General features: G+C 59.6%; 1 protein-coding gene across 1 annotated transcript in view; it reads left to right on the plus strand.

The window, feature by feature from the left end:
* The window catches only part of ZFYVE28 (zinc finger FYVE-type containing 28), an 87,881-nt gene that overhangs the window by 34,514 nt on the left and 40,845 nt on the right, over positions 1 to 12,522 (plus strand). The window contains exons 2-6 of the mRNA XM_072947168.1: positions 4,025 to 4,165; positions 6,518 to 6,655; positions 7,953 to 8,155; positions 9,388 to 9,477; positions 11,543 to 11,632. Of these exons, the coding sequence (XP_072803269.1) occupies positions 4,025 to 4,165; positions 6,518 to 6,655; positions 7,953 to 8,155; positions 9,388 to 9,477; positions 11,543 to 11,632 (662 nt within the window). The remainder of the gene's footprint in view (positions 1 to 4,024; positions 4,166 to 6,517; positions 6,656 to 7,952; positions 8,156 to 9,387; positions 9,478 to 11,542; positions 11,633 to 12,522) is intronic.

Consider the following 12,522-nt stretch of genomic DNA (forward strand, 5'->3'; position numbering starts at 1 on the left):
TGGCACCTTAGGCACAAGCCCTCACTCCTGAGCTCCTGCACTCTGTCCAGCCAAAGCCCACCTGGGGGTCCACCGAGATCTGGAAGGCTCTCTTCTGCTGAGTGTTAGGGTGGCGAGGGTCACGTGGGTCTTGGGAACCAGCGTTTGGAGCCCAGCTCGTGTCCTGGGACAGCTGCTGGAGTGGGGTCAGGGGGCTGGGGGCTGGGGCTCTCTCCGTCCCTGGGGGTGTGAGGGGGCTGGTCCTTTCTGGCCTAGCCGTGCCGCGTGTCCTGCCATCTGCCTCACCCACCTGTCCCGCCATCTGCCTCCTCCTCTTGTCCCCTTCCTGGAGCTTGGCTGAGACAAGGCACCCTCTGGGGTTCTCCTGCTGTAGGGCTTACTTCCTACTTGGGAAGCAAGAGGCCTGAGAAGGATCCCCCCCGGGTCACCCTTACTTCCTCTTCCTCTTTCCCACCCGGACCGCTGAGTGTCCTTAGAGTGGGACCTGGGCTGACCACTGGCTCCGCCGTGTCATCCGATGTGACCTTGGATGTTAGTTTCCTTCATGAGCTTTATTTAGTCTCTTCATCTGGGTCAGGATGGGGCTGCCTCACAGAGGGCTTGGGGTGTGCCCCATGAGGCACGAGCGGTGCCCTGCACAGGGCTGGGGACACCCTTGGTCCACACCCCGCTCTGCCCCAGCCCAGTTGGCCAGCCTTACCACAGCTGGGGACCCCCAACATGGCCATGTGCCTGGCTCAGACGGGCACCTGTGGGCAGGGCCTGAGCTCACATCCACATCCCCAGCCTACTTCACAGAACAGGTGTTTGAATGAATGAATAATTTCATCACCTTTACAGAACTAGCTCTGAAGTAGTCAGTTGTGCACTCCGGCCGTGTCCGGAGCCGCAACGTTGTGTGTCTTCCCCGCCTTCTCGAGGCTGCCTGTCTGCTAGTCACCTAACCTCCTAAGCTAGAGGCTGTCTTCGCGAGTTTTATTTTTGTGTAGCAGTGAAAACTGTCACTGCTGTGAATTTATTTTTGAGCAAATACTGACATCGTGTGCCAAAAAAGACACTTCTACTGGGTTCAGTTTTATTCTCTTGTAGTTCTTATTTCAAAGTAAGGTGAGTACTTCCTATTTACAGCAATCGATTCTCTTTGTTGTGGACGTTTTATGTACGGACATTTAAAAGTCCGATTTAAAATTTAATTTAAAACGTTGTTGAATGAGGCTGACTGACTCAAAGAGAGAAACTGTCCCCCTCAGGCCGTCAGTCTTGCCTTCTAGCTGGCCTGAGGGTGACCTGCCCCGCTGGGCCGATAGAGATGTAAGTGATGAGCGGGCTCAGACTGCCGAGTTCACGTCACCCCCTGCGTGCTCAGAAATGGAAATGCAGCACCACATTGTTCCTTGTGGATTCTGTGAGTCACCACAAGTTGGATTTTGTAAGTTGTGTCGGTTTGTTTCCTGGGACCCCTGCCTGGAGGTTTGTCTCCACGGCGCCTGGGGTCTCCCGGTGCATGTGATTCACACAGCCAGTGGGGGTCTCCTCCGCACCTCGGCCCCGCCGGGACACACAAAGGGGACCTTTCATTCTTTGCTGGAAATACCAGTCCTGTAGGGGCTGGAAAGCTAAAATTCTAAAATTGCGAAGGCCTTTTGTGTTTCAGCAAAATAAAGATAATTTAATTATCTTTATTTAAAAATAATTACTTAAAAATAAAGGTAATTTAGGTTTAAAAATTTTTTTTCTGAGTTCTCTAATTTCTGCTCTGTGTGTGTGTGTTTACAGCGCTCTTTTTGCAAATGGACAACACACTTGTAGGTCTGGTCATATAGTCTTTAATTTACTGAAATCAAAACTAGGTGAGCCCAGAGGGTCTGTCTCTGCACAGACCCTGGATGGCAGATTATGCCACGCCCACCCCAAGTCACAGGCACACACACCCATGCTGGTAGGCACACACACGTTTATGCATGCACACACTGACACACACTCACACACAAGTGCAGTTGTACAACACATGTACACATGGACACCCATGTACGTGTAGAGTACACACTCTCATGGCTGTGCACTCACATTCACATATGTATACACGGGTACAGACACACACCTGCTTGTAGGTGCAAACCTGTGTACACACATTCCTGCACACACACATGCACTTATGTGCGTCCACATAGGCACACACGTGCACACATGCATGACCCCCACACAGCCCCACATGTACACACGTGGTAGTTGTTTGTCAGCCTCCCCAGGACACAGAGGAAGCCATGTGTGTGCGTGGGTGCTTGTGTATGCATGTGTGGGTGTGTGCGCGCACAGCCCTCTGCGCACATTCCATCGTGGCACAGCCGACCCCAGGGGGCCAACAGCAGGGGCCAAGCACAGCCAAAGTCCCCGTGTTTGTGACGGGGTTGGAGGTGTCAGGGCAAAGATGGCCCAAGCTGTTCTCATCTTGGCAACCATTTTCTCACAGCAGAGACTTAGCTCCCTGGAGGCGTCCTTACCCAGCACCCTCAGTTCAGGCCCCAACCTGTTTGCTGGGCTGCAGGAACCAAGGCAGGGAAGGCTCCGTGTGTCACCTGCCTAGGCAGGTTTCCATGAGGAGGGCCTCAGCCATCTGCTGTGGGACCCCGCCCGCCATGTCCCTGCTTTTCCTGCCCTCCCCCCACCCCATGCCCCCCACTGTGGGGGGAGCCGGTGGGTTTGGAGCCAGAAGGACTCCAGTGGGCTGCGGTGATGGGGATCAGCTCTTGAGCTGGGTGTTACCTCTGCCCTTGGCTGCAGCCTGTGGAGGGCCCAGGGAACGCAGGAGATGCCAGTGACAGAAAATCTGGGCCTGCCCCGTTCCCGGCTGTGTCCCAGCGCCCTGCATCCTTGGCAGAGTGGGTGCTCAGGCTGCCTGGCTGGCTGGATGGATGGGTGAATCCCCACAGCTCTCCTGTGAAAAATTCTGGGAAGGCCTCCCATTTGTCCTGCCTGGGTCACACATCCACCTGCTGGGCTAGTCACTGAAGTCCCCACCCCAGGTCTGCTCAGCCTCACTGGCGGGGCTTCCTCTGCACCCCAGGGGCCTGGGCCAGCATTGAGAGTCAGGCACTGATGACCAAGACCCTGAGCAGAGGAAGAGCCACCCTGGGACAGGCCACGTAGGGGGAAGGGTGGCGGAACACAGGCTCCATCAAGCAATGAGCTGAGAGAAACTACAAAAATAAGTAATTTTATGTTCATCAGAATGTCAGCCCAGCCATGTGCTGCTTCTTAGGTAGAAGGGCGAGGGAACCAGGGGTTGATTCGGTGCCTTTCTTCTCATTTGTCCTTCTCTCGTCTGTCCATGAAGGGTGCCTTTTATAAAGACATGTTTGAGGTCTTGGTCGCCTTTACCGTGGGTTTGTCCTAATTCTGGAAGCTCAGATCCAAGGGGACAAGCCATTGACACCCCAGCCGGAGGGAGCACAGTGCAAAGGCCCTGGGGCAGAAGTGAGCCAGTGTGTTGACAGGATGGCCCGTGGCTGGTGGGGCTGGAGCTGGGGCAGAGCAGGGGCGGTCAGCATGGGCACTGGGTCCGAGGGAGGCACAGGGAGCTGGGACTTCGCTCCAAGTGGGGTGATTGTGCCTCAAGACCCAGAATCAGACCCCCCTGTGCATTTTGTGGGAGGCGAGAAAAGGGGTTCCTCTGAGAAAAGGGTTTCCTGCTGGAAGGCACTGGTGTCTCCCAGCATGGTAGAGACGGGGCTGAGGGCTGAGGAGAGGCTAGGGAGTGGGGTGGGCCCCTTCCTTGTGGCTGGCTTTATCATCGCAGTTTGGTTTTATGAACAAAACTGCTTTCCGTCCAGTGGCCCCAGCCCCACCCTCCCCAGCACCTTGCCTCTGATCATCCCCTGACAGGGGCGGAGGGTCCTCAGGACCCCACAGCCCCAGGGGGCCCCAGGGGGCCTCAGGGCAGCCGGCGGGGTGACAGGGTCCCCCACCCATGGCTGGGGACAAGGCTCACCTGGGGCGGCCACTCACCTCCCCTGCCTCCCCACAGCGGTCGGACCCGCAGCTCCTGGCCCGGTTCTACCACGCGGACGAGGAGCTGAGCCAGGTGGCTGCCGAGCTGGACAGCCTGGACGGGCGGAGGGACCCCCAGCGCTGCACGCTGCTCGTCAGCCAGTTCCGCTCCTGCCAGGTGAGCAGCGGTGGCGGAGGGGCCGGCCTGCTGCGCCCCGGGGGGGACGTCTCGGGAGGGGCCCTGGGCCAGGCGCTGCAAACCAGAGCCCCAGGAGGGGCGGTCCCGAGCAGGACAGCGTGGGGGAAAGTGGGTTAGAAGGCGCCAGTTCACAGGACGCCCTTGGAGCGTAGACAGTGGAGTCGAGTGGGAGGTGGTTATGAGGGGCCAGCAGGGCCTCAGCCAGCACCGGCAAGGGGCTGGGCCTGCGGGGCCACCGCAGAGCTCGCAGGGTGGCGGGACTCCTGTTCCGCTGCCTCTCGGCACGGCGACCTCCTGCTGCAGGACGTGCAGGTCCCGGATACCCTACGGAAAACACTCTCCCGGTTCACCAAACATCCGGGAGACTCTACCCACGCCAGGGCACGTGGCAAGAAGCAGCTTTTGTCGAGTGACGATCAGGGTCATTGACCAAGTTCCGGAACCTTCTCGGTGGACTGTGGCCACGAGTCTGGCTAGAGCCGCTCCCCTCGGGGATTTGGGGGCGGGGGTGTGCTTCCCAGATCACAGAGCAGACAGGGTCTGGGGAGGCAAATGTCCCCACCCTGCGCTTTAAGCCTTGAGGGACTCAGACTCAGGTACGTACAGAATCCTTGGGGGGCAGGAGGGGCACATTCCCATCTCTCAGGGGGACCCAGGGACTGGAGGGCCGGGCGGCTCTCCTGGCTGCTGGGCCACCAAAGACTGTCCTCCTGCGCCTGGGCATGCTGGCCGCTTGCAGCGAGGCAGCCTCTCTGCCCCCAGCTCCTGCACCTGCCCCCCCTCCCCCGCAGCACAGGGCTCCCTGCAAGGGGCTCTGTTTGCTCCCAAGCCGCTCATGCCCGCCCACTGGGTACTGTAAGTGCACGTCACACGGCCTGGCCAGGTAGGGTGAAACTCAGCTGGGTGCTGGGCAGCCTGGGCAGGGTGAGTCTGAGAGAGGAAGACTGCCCTGGAGCTGGACGTGGGCGAGGGAACGTTTTCCTTGTGGAGCTGAGTTTCCTTCAGAGTTTAGCCCCTCGACTTCTTGTGTTAGAATGTCATGCTCCCGGTCACAGTGGTTTTTCACGTCTACTTCCTGAAAAAAATGAAGCTCAAGCCTCGGACGGCGGAAAGGAGGGCGCTGAGACGCAAAGCCGCGGACTGAGTGTGTCAGTCAGCGCCACCGTTCTGGAAAGCAGTTGGGCAGAATGTAATCAGAGCCTACAAATGCAGTTTATTTTCGGCTTTGTAATGCTGCTTCCAGAAACGAGTGGATTCTGAGGGACTAACCCAAAATTCAGACCATTGTGCACCACAAGGGTGACTACGTTATTTATCGTGCTGAAGAAGTCGAAATACCGTAAATGTCCAGCAGAGGAGGAAGCAGCGAGCTAATAGGACGGTCCGTGTGCTGGAATCCCACGAAGCTACCGTCACAAGTTAGATTTGTGAAAAGCTGTAATAACACGTCCCAACAAATACACAATTATGCACACAGATGATCTCAGCTCTGATTGGAAACAGGCCACCGGGGACCAGAACTGACTGGACACTTGCCACCTGCAGCTGCTGTTCCAAGGACATCCTCCCCCTCCTCCTCTACTTCCCCAGGTTTCCAGTTTCCCTGTGATGAATGTGCATTCATCTTTGGAGATAAAGAAATTAGAGAGATTAATTAATTAAAGAAATTAAAGAGAAAACTGAACTTTCAGTGTTCTTGTAATTGTGCTGAACAAAGAGCAGATGTTTAAAGAACAGGACGAGTTTGGGCGAGGAGTGGTGCCGTGAAACGGGTCTGGGAAGCCTGGTCTTGCCTGCCATCTGCAGTGGTGTCCGTCCGACGGCACGTCTTGACTGTGTTGTGACCACCCCAGGATGACCCAGGCTTATGTTAATCCAAGCAACGCTGTCCATCGGCAGTGAAAATCAGCTGTCTGTGTGTCTGTCCACCTCGCTCTGTCTTAAGAAACTTGTGCACAGGTGTTCAGAGAGAGGTTTGGGGCGGTCACGGTGGCCGAGGCTGCAGGGGGCCCAGGTGCGGGTCAGCAGGGGAAGGTAGAGCCGGTACAGCGGGCGACGCGCTGTCTGCATGGTGACGTGGTGGCGTGGGAAGTGCCCCCCGCCCTTGTGGCAGGTGCTCCAGGTACCTGGCCTTGGGGAAGGTGAGGCAAGGGTTTTGCTCTGTACTCAGATACTTCTGGATGCTCGAGCTTCTCATAGCAGTTGTAGAGCAGGCCCGCGTGTGCGACCGCGTCCCTCATCATGTTGGCGTGCACGGCTCCTGTTTCCGAGCAGTGCCTGCCAGCCACCTGCTGCAGCTGCGTCTTAGCGCACTTCCCGCTTCTGTTTCAGGACAACGTGTTAAACATCATTAACCAGATCATGGACGTGTGCATCCCCCAGGACCGCGCCCCACGGGATTTCTGTGTCAAGTTCCCCGAGGAGATCCGGCATGACAACCTGGCCGGCCAGCTGTGGTTTGGCGCCGAGGTAGTGGGCGGCCGCCCGGGGCTGGGGTCATGGCGTGGGCGTCGTCCAGCGTTCCCCTGTGGAGCTCACCCACGTGCACCCGTAGTGCAGGCCCCGCGTCTCCTCCTCCAGGGCCTCCATCTGCAGGGGCTGCAGATGCCGCTGAGCCTGTTAGGGTCGCAGGGGCGGGGAGGCAAGAGCCTTCTCCCCCGAAACTACACAAGCAGATACAGACATGAGGTTTCACATGTGATTTCTATGAGGGTCTCAGGTCCCCAGACACCTAGGGCCTGAGAGCCGTTCTTCACGGCAGTAATACTAATATTGAGAGCAGTGCGCCCCCTGCCCCACCCACAGGACTGTTTATCCCCATGCGGGGGCCGGGGGAGCTGCACCTGGGTCCCTACTCATGATAACTCCCAGATCTTGAGCTTCACCTCCCAAGGAGGAGCCTGAGGAGTGAGACGTAAGCCCGCAGTTTCCCATGGGATACCTAGACGTCCCCCCTTGGCCATGCTCTCGGGACATTAGGGGCATGAGGCTCGTAGTCTGACGTCCATGCCTCCTCTGTCCTCTCCCATCCTGCCTGCCTCAGCTCTCGGTGAATCCTGGAACAACCCCATCTTACCAGACACTGCGTGGCCCTTGTGCCCACATGTTCCCCCATTTCATCCCATCCCCGTGTCCACCCTCCCCACCTGGCTCCTCCGAACCACCTGGTTGGGGTTTCCTCACTGTGGCTCTAGTTGGGGGGTGGTGTCTCACCCCCCAGCCTCAGTTTTTACCTCTGCAGAGTGGGTCCTGGGGGCAGGGGCAGCTGTGGGATCCTGAGGTGATGCAGGGGGGCTTTATGGACACGAGGCGTCCAATCCCTAGGAAGGTCTGAGGCACCGGGGAGCCCTGGTCAGCTCTGTGTGCTGTGTGCCTGGAGGATGGCCAGAACTGCGCATCTGCAAGCTGGTGGGCAGGAGACAGGAGTCACGTGGCCGGGTGGCCCCTGCATGGATCCCCCAACCCCCAGGGCCTCCCTCTCTGTGCCTCTAATAGAAGCCAGGAGGGAGCAGGTGCCCCAGAGCAGGAGCCAGAGATGCAAGGCCAGGGGCTCCTGGGAGGGAGGCCAGGGAGGGTCTCAGGGACGAGCCTCAGGCCACGGTTCTGCTCTCCCGTCCTGAGGGTGACCACAGTTTCTCAGGGGACAGTGGGGGTGGCTTTCTCAGCATTGGCCCATGGAGAGTTCTGGAACTCCACTCGTGGGCAGTGCAGCCGCGGGGTGGCCGCCGGCCCCGGGCCTCCCTGACCCGTGCTCTGCCTCCCACAGTGCCTGGCCGCCGGCTCCATCATCATGAACCGCGAGCTGGAGAGCATGGCCATGCGCCCGCTGGCCAAGGAGCTGACCCGCAGCCTGGAGGACGTGCGGGGCGCCCTCCGCGACCAGGCGCTGCGGGACCTCAACACGTACACGGAGAAGATGCGGGAGGCGCTGAGGCACTTCGACGTGCTGTTCGCCGAGTTCGAGCTGAGGTGCCTGACCCGGGGTTCGCAGCCGTGGGGGTCGCGGCCTTTACGTCACGGGTGCGGGCTGCTCCGCGGGTCTGTGCTCTCTCTCGCTGGGAAACTCCACAGGGGTTTCTGGGGCCCTCAGAGGGTGGGGTTAACCCCTGGGGGGCACGATGTTGGGGGGACGGGCAGCAGGGAGACAGGCAGAGGAGACCCAGGGGTAAAGGAGACCCCAGTTCTGCCCCCACCACCCTGCTCCTGGTGCACCCCAGTGCTAAAGCCCCAGGAGGTCCCTGCAGGTGAAAGTCATCCGCAGCCCTCGGGCCACCTCTGACCTCCGCCCCGACCTCCATCTCTGCCTTAGAGCTGTGTCTGCACCAGCCCGTCGGGCTTGCTCCACAACCCCCAGCACGTTACTCTGTGCTCGGACCTGGGACACAGTGTGACAAAGATGAGGTGGCCACTGCTCTGGTGCCTGGGGGCCCCCCAGCTCCAGGGGGTGAGGGTGGGGACATCTCTCCAGCTTAGGGATCTGCCAGATCGCATGGCACCCCTCCGCCACCCCCACCGAGCTCCGTGGGGCTCCCCATCCCTCCCTGCTCACCCTGCGACCCCAGGGCCTCCAGACTGGAGGGTCCCTGACTGTGGAGTGGGGCCTGCACGGTGTCCACAGATGCGAAGACAAGAAAGAGCAGGACCCCAAAGCCTGTCCATGGTGGTCCTGGCTAATAAAATGTGGCCAGCTTGTACCCTGTGGACCGCAGGAGGAATCAGGCATGACGTCACAGGCGGATCTCTAGGAAGTGGGGCTGGCCACAAACAAGCTTAAACCTTTCTGCCTCCTTTTCTCTGCTCCAGATTTTTCCAAGTGAGCTTTCCTAACAAGAAAGACTAGAGTTGGTGATTTAGAAGGAAAGAAAAAATATTCTCACGTGGGGAATGGTCGGACCACTCAGTAACCCTCCCACCCCTCCCCTGCCCCCGCCGTTCACTGGCCTTGCACGCCCTGCATGCACGTGCTCACTCAGTGTGGGGACAGTGGCAGTTCCAGGCCAGGCAGGGCTGGGGAGTCCAAGGAAGCTCCAGTCGAGGCCTGACCCTGGGAGGAGCTTTGGCTTAAAATATGAACAGTGCTGCTGGGGGCGTGGGTTTAGGCAGCTGCTGAGACGGGCCACCTGCAGCCAGCGGTCTCACTCGGCTTTCACTTGAGAGCCCTCTGTCCTGGGGCAGCGCTCACTCACCTCCACTGTTTGCAGCTACGTGTCGGCCATGGTGCCCGTGAAGTCCCCCAGGGAGTACTACGTGCAGCAGGAGGTCATCGTGCTGTTCTGCGAGACGGTGGAGAGGTGAGGCCACCCGGGCACCGGCGGGGCCCTGGGGCAGGGGCAGGGCCTGGGCAGGGCGGCCTGGTCCAGTGGGCACCTGCCTCCTTCCTGCGCCGCGACCATGTTCCAGGCCGCCTCCCCAGTGGTGGGCAGACCCCGAGGCCTCCCCTCACATCTGCCCTCTCGTCCTCAGCTCCAGGGTCCCTTTTCTCTGGGCCCTGAGGGCGGCTCCTGCAGGTGGATCTCCCTCAGTGGAGGAGGGCTCAAGGCTCAACCAGCAGGAGCTGGTCTCCGGTCCTCCTGACCGCCTGACTTCCTGACCTCCCTCACCTCCTCACCTCCCTCACCTCCTCACCTCCTCACCTCCTTCTCTTCCTCACCTCCCTGACCTCTTCTCCTCCTCACGTCCCTCACCTCCCTTACCTCCCTCACCTCCTCACCTCCCTCACCTCCTCACCTCCTCACCTCCTTCACTTCCTCACCTCCCTCACCTCCCTCACCTCTTCTCCTCCTCACCTCCCTCACCTCACCTCCTCACCTCCCTCACCTCCTCACCTCACCTCCTCACCTCCCTCACCTCCCTCACCTCACCTCCCTCACCTCCTCACCTCCTTCACTTCCTCACCTCCCTCACCTCCCTCACCTCTTCTCCTCCTCACCTCCCTCACCTCACCTCCCTCACCTCCTCACCTCCTTCACTTCCTCACCTCCCTCACCTCCCTCACCTCTTCTCCTCCTCACCTCCCTCATCTCACCTCCTCACCTCCCTCACCTCCTCACCTCACCTCCTCACCTCCCTCACCTCACCTCCCTCACCTCCTCACCTCCCTCACTTCCTCACCTCCTCACCTCCCTCACCTCCCTCACCTCCTCACCTCCCTCACCTCCCTCACCTCCTCACCTCCCTCACCTCCTCACCTCCCTCACCTCCTCACCTCCCTCACCTTCTCACCTCCTCACCTCCCTCACCTCCCTCACCTCCTCACCTCCTCACCTCCTCACCTCCCTCACCTTCTCACCTCCCTCACCTCCCTCATCTCCTCACCTCCCTCACCTCCTCACCTCCCTCACCTCCTCACCTCCCTCACCTCCTCACCTCCTCACCTCCCTCGCCTCCCTCATCTCTACCTTCTCACCTCCTCACCTCCCTCACCTCCTCACCTCCCTCACCTCCCTCACCTCCTCACCTCCCTCACCTCCCTCACCTCCTCACCTCCCTCACCTCCCTCACCTCCTCACCTCCCTCACCTCCCTCACCTACTCACCTCCCTCACCTCCTCACCTCCCTCACCTCCCTCACCTCCTCACCTCCCTCCCCTCCCCACTTCTCATTTCCTCTCCTCCACAGGCCTGGTGGAGGCCTTCCTGGCTCCCAGTCTGGGGAGCCTGGTTTTCAGGGTGAATCGTAACTATTCCCCTCATGCCTTGCATGGTAATTTGAAGTCAGATTTTCTGAATGGGCTTTGAGACTAAGATTTAAGCTAGAATGTTTCTCATATTTGACTAGTGCTTCGTATTAGGTAAGTTTTGAGATGGCTCAATATCACATCATTAGCTCTTTGATTTTAAAGACACGTTATTCACTGTGATGTGTTTAGAGGCATTGCCAGTTGTCAAAATATGAGGTGACAGGAAACGCTTTTTATTTTGAACATCACGAGGCCAGCAGCGCCTGCTTGTGGAGGCAGAGAAAGCCGTCTGCAAGTGCCTGGGCATGAGGCTAAATCCAGGAGAGCAATGCCAGTTTCTTGGGGAAGTGTGAGGTTGTTTGGGGCGATGTTTCTGTTCCTCTTTATTCCTGGCACTCAGGCTGCTTCCATTTCCTGTTTAAACCCAGGACTGGATTAGCTTTCCTACTTTGTGCCCTCACCAGCCCCACAGCGAGCACCACTCGACCCACTCCCCTGATCCTTCCATCCAGCAGTGCGGCAGGAGGGGAAAGACGGTGCAGGGGGCGTCCCTCCACGGCGCCCTGTGCGCCTGGCCCCTCCAGCCAGTCGCTGAGCACAGACACGAGTGATGGTTAGTGGCTGCTTCCCCGACCCACGCTGACCGTGGGCCGCCCCTTCTTTCCCGCCTTGTCCAGGGCCCTGGACTTCGGGTACCTGACCCAGGACATGATTGACGACTATGAGCCGGCACTGATGTTCACCATCCCCCGGCTGGCCATCGTGTGGTGAGTGTCCCTCCTGCCTGGACTTTCATTCTGCAGAAACCTGGCAGGACCACCAGGGCCGGGTGGTGGGAAGTGGCATTTACACCCTCCAACAGGTGACTGCTTAGCCACCCCAGGGCAGCCACCAGGCAGTCCTGCTGTCATCCCAGTGAATGAGGAGCCAGGTGTTCTGAGTGTCTCCCCTTTACCCCCGCTGAGGGAGGGCTCCCCCAGGTTAGATGGCACAAGACAGCCAAACACCCAACACCTGGTGCCGGAGAGGTGCGCTCAACAGCCCTGGGGGAGGGCCCAGGGCTCCAGGTGGGGAAGAGGGTGACCCAGCGGGGCTGCGGGAGCCGGTTTTGTAGGAACAAGAGGGTGGGTGCCCCTGGTCTGCTGGATGATGTGGTGGGCTTATCTGGCTAATCTGTGGGCTGGCTGGGAGGTGAAGACTGCGTGAAGGGCAGGTGGGTTGCAGCCGATCTGGCTGATGGGCGTGGGAGTGTCTGGTGAGAGCAGCAGAGCTCCAGTCTGGGCCTCTGGGTCTTTGGCCTCAAAGAGGTCGGGGCAGCACGTGTGGTCCAGTCTCAGACACACTGAGGGAGGGCATGGTCACGTGCTGAATGAGCCAAGGTCGGAGCCCAAGGGTTGGGCTCCGTCCACTGCCGCTCAGCCATGCCCTGACTCCCAGACAGAGGGCACCTTCCCCCCGGCCAGGTGGGGAGGGTGGGGCTGGTGAGCATGGGCCCCAGGGGCAGCGGGTGTGCAGGTGTGGAGCTGGGCAGAGAGCAGGGGGCAGGGGCCGGTTGCAGGTGTGAATGGCAGTAAACTGGCCTGGAGAACCTGGGGTGGCCATGGGGGCCAGGGAGGGTTCAGGTGCAGCCACCCCAGGGGAGCTCACTGAGGGTGAG

Source organism: Vicugna pacos, chromosome 2, assembly GCF_048564905.1.
Source record: "Vicugna pacos chromosome 2, VicPac4, whole genome shotgun sequence".
Taxonomy (NCBI): Eukaryota; Metazoa; Chordata; class Mammalia; order Artiodactyla; family Camelidae; genus Vicugna; species Vicugna pacos.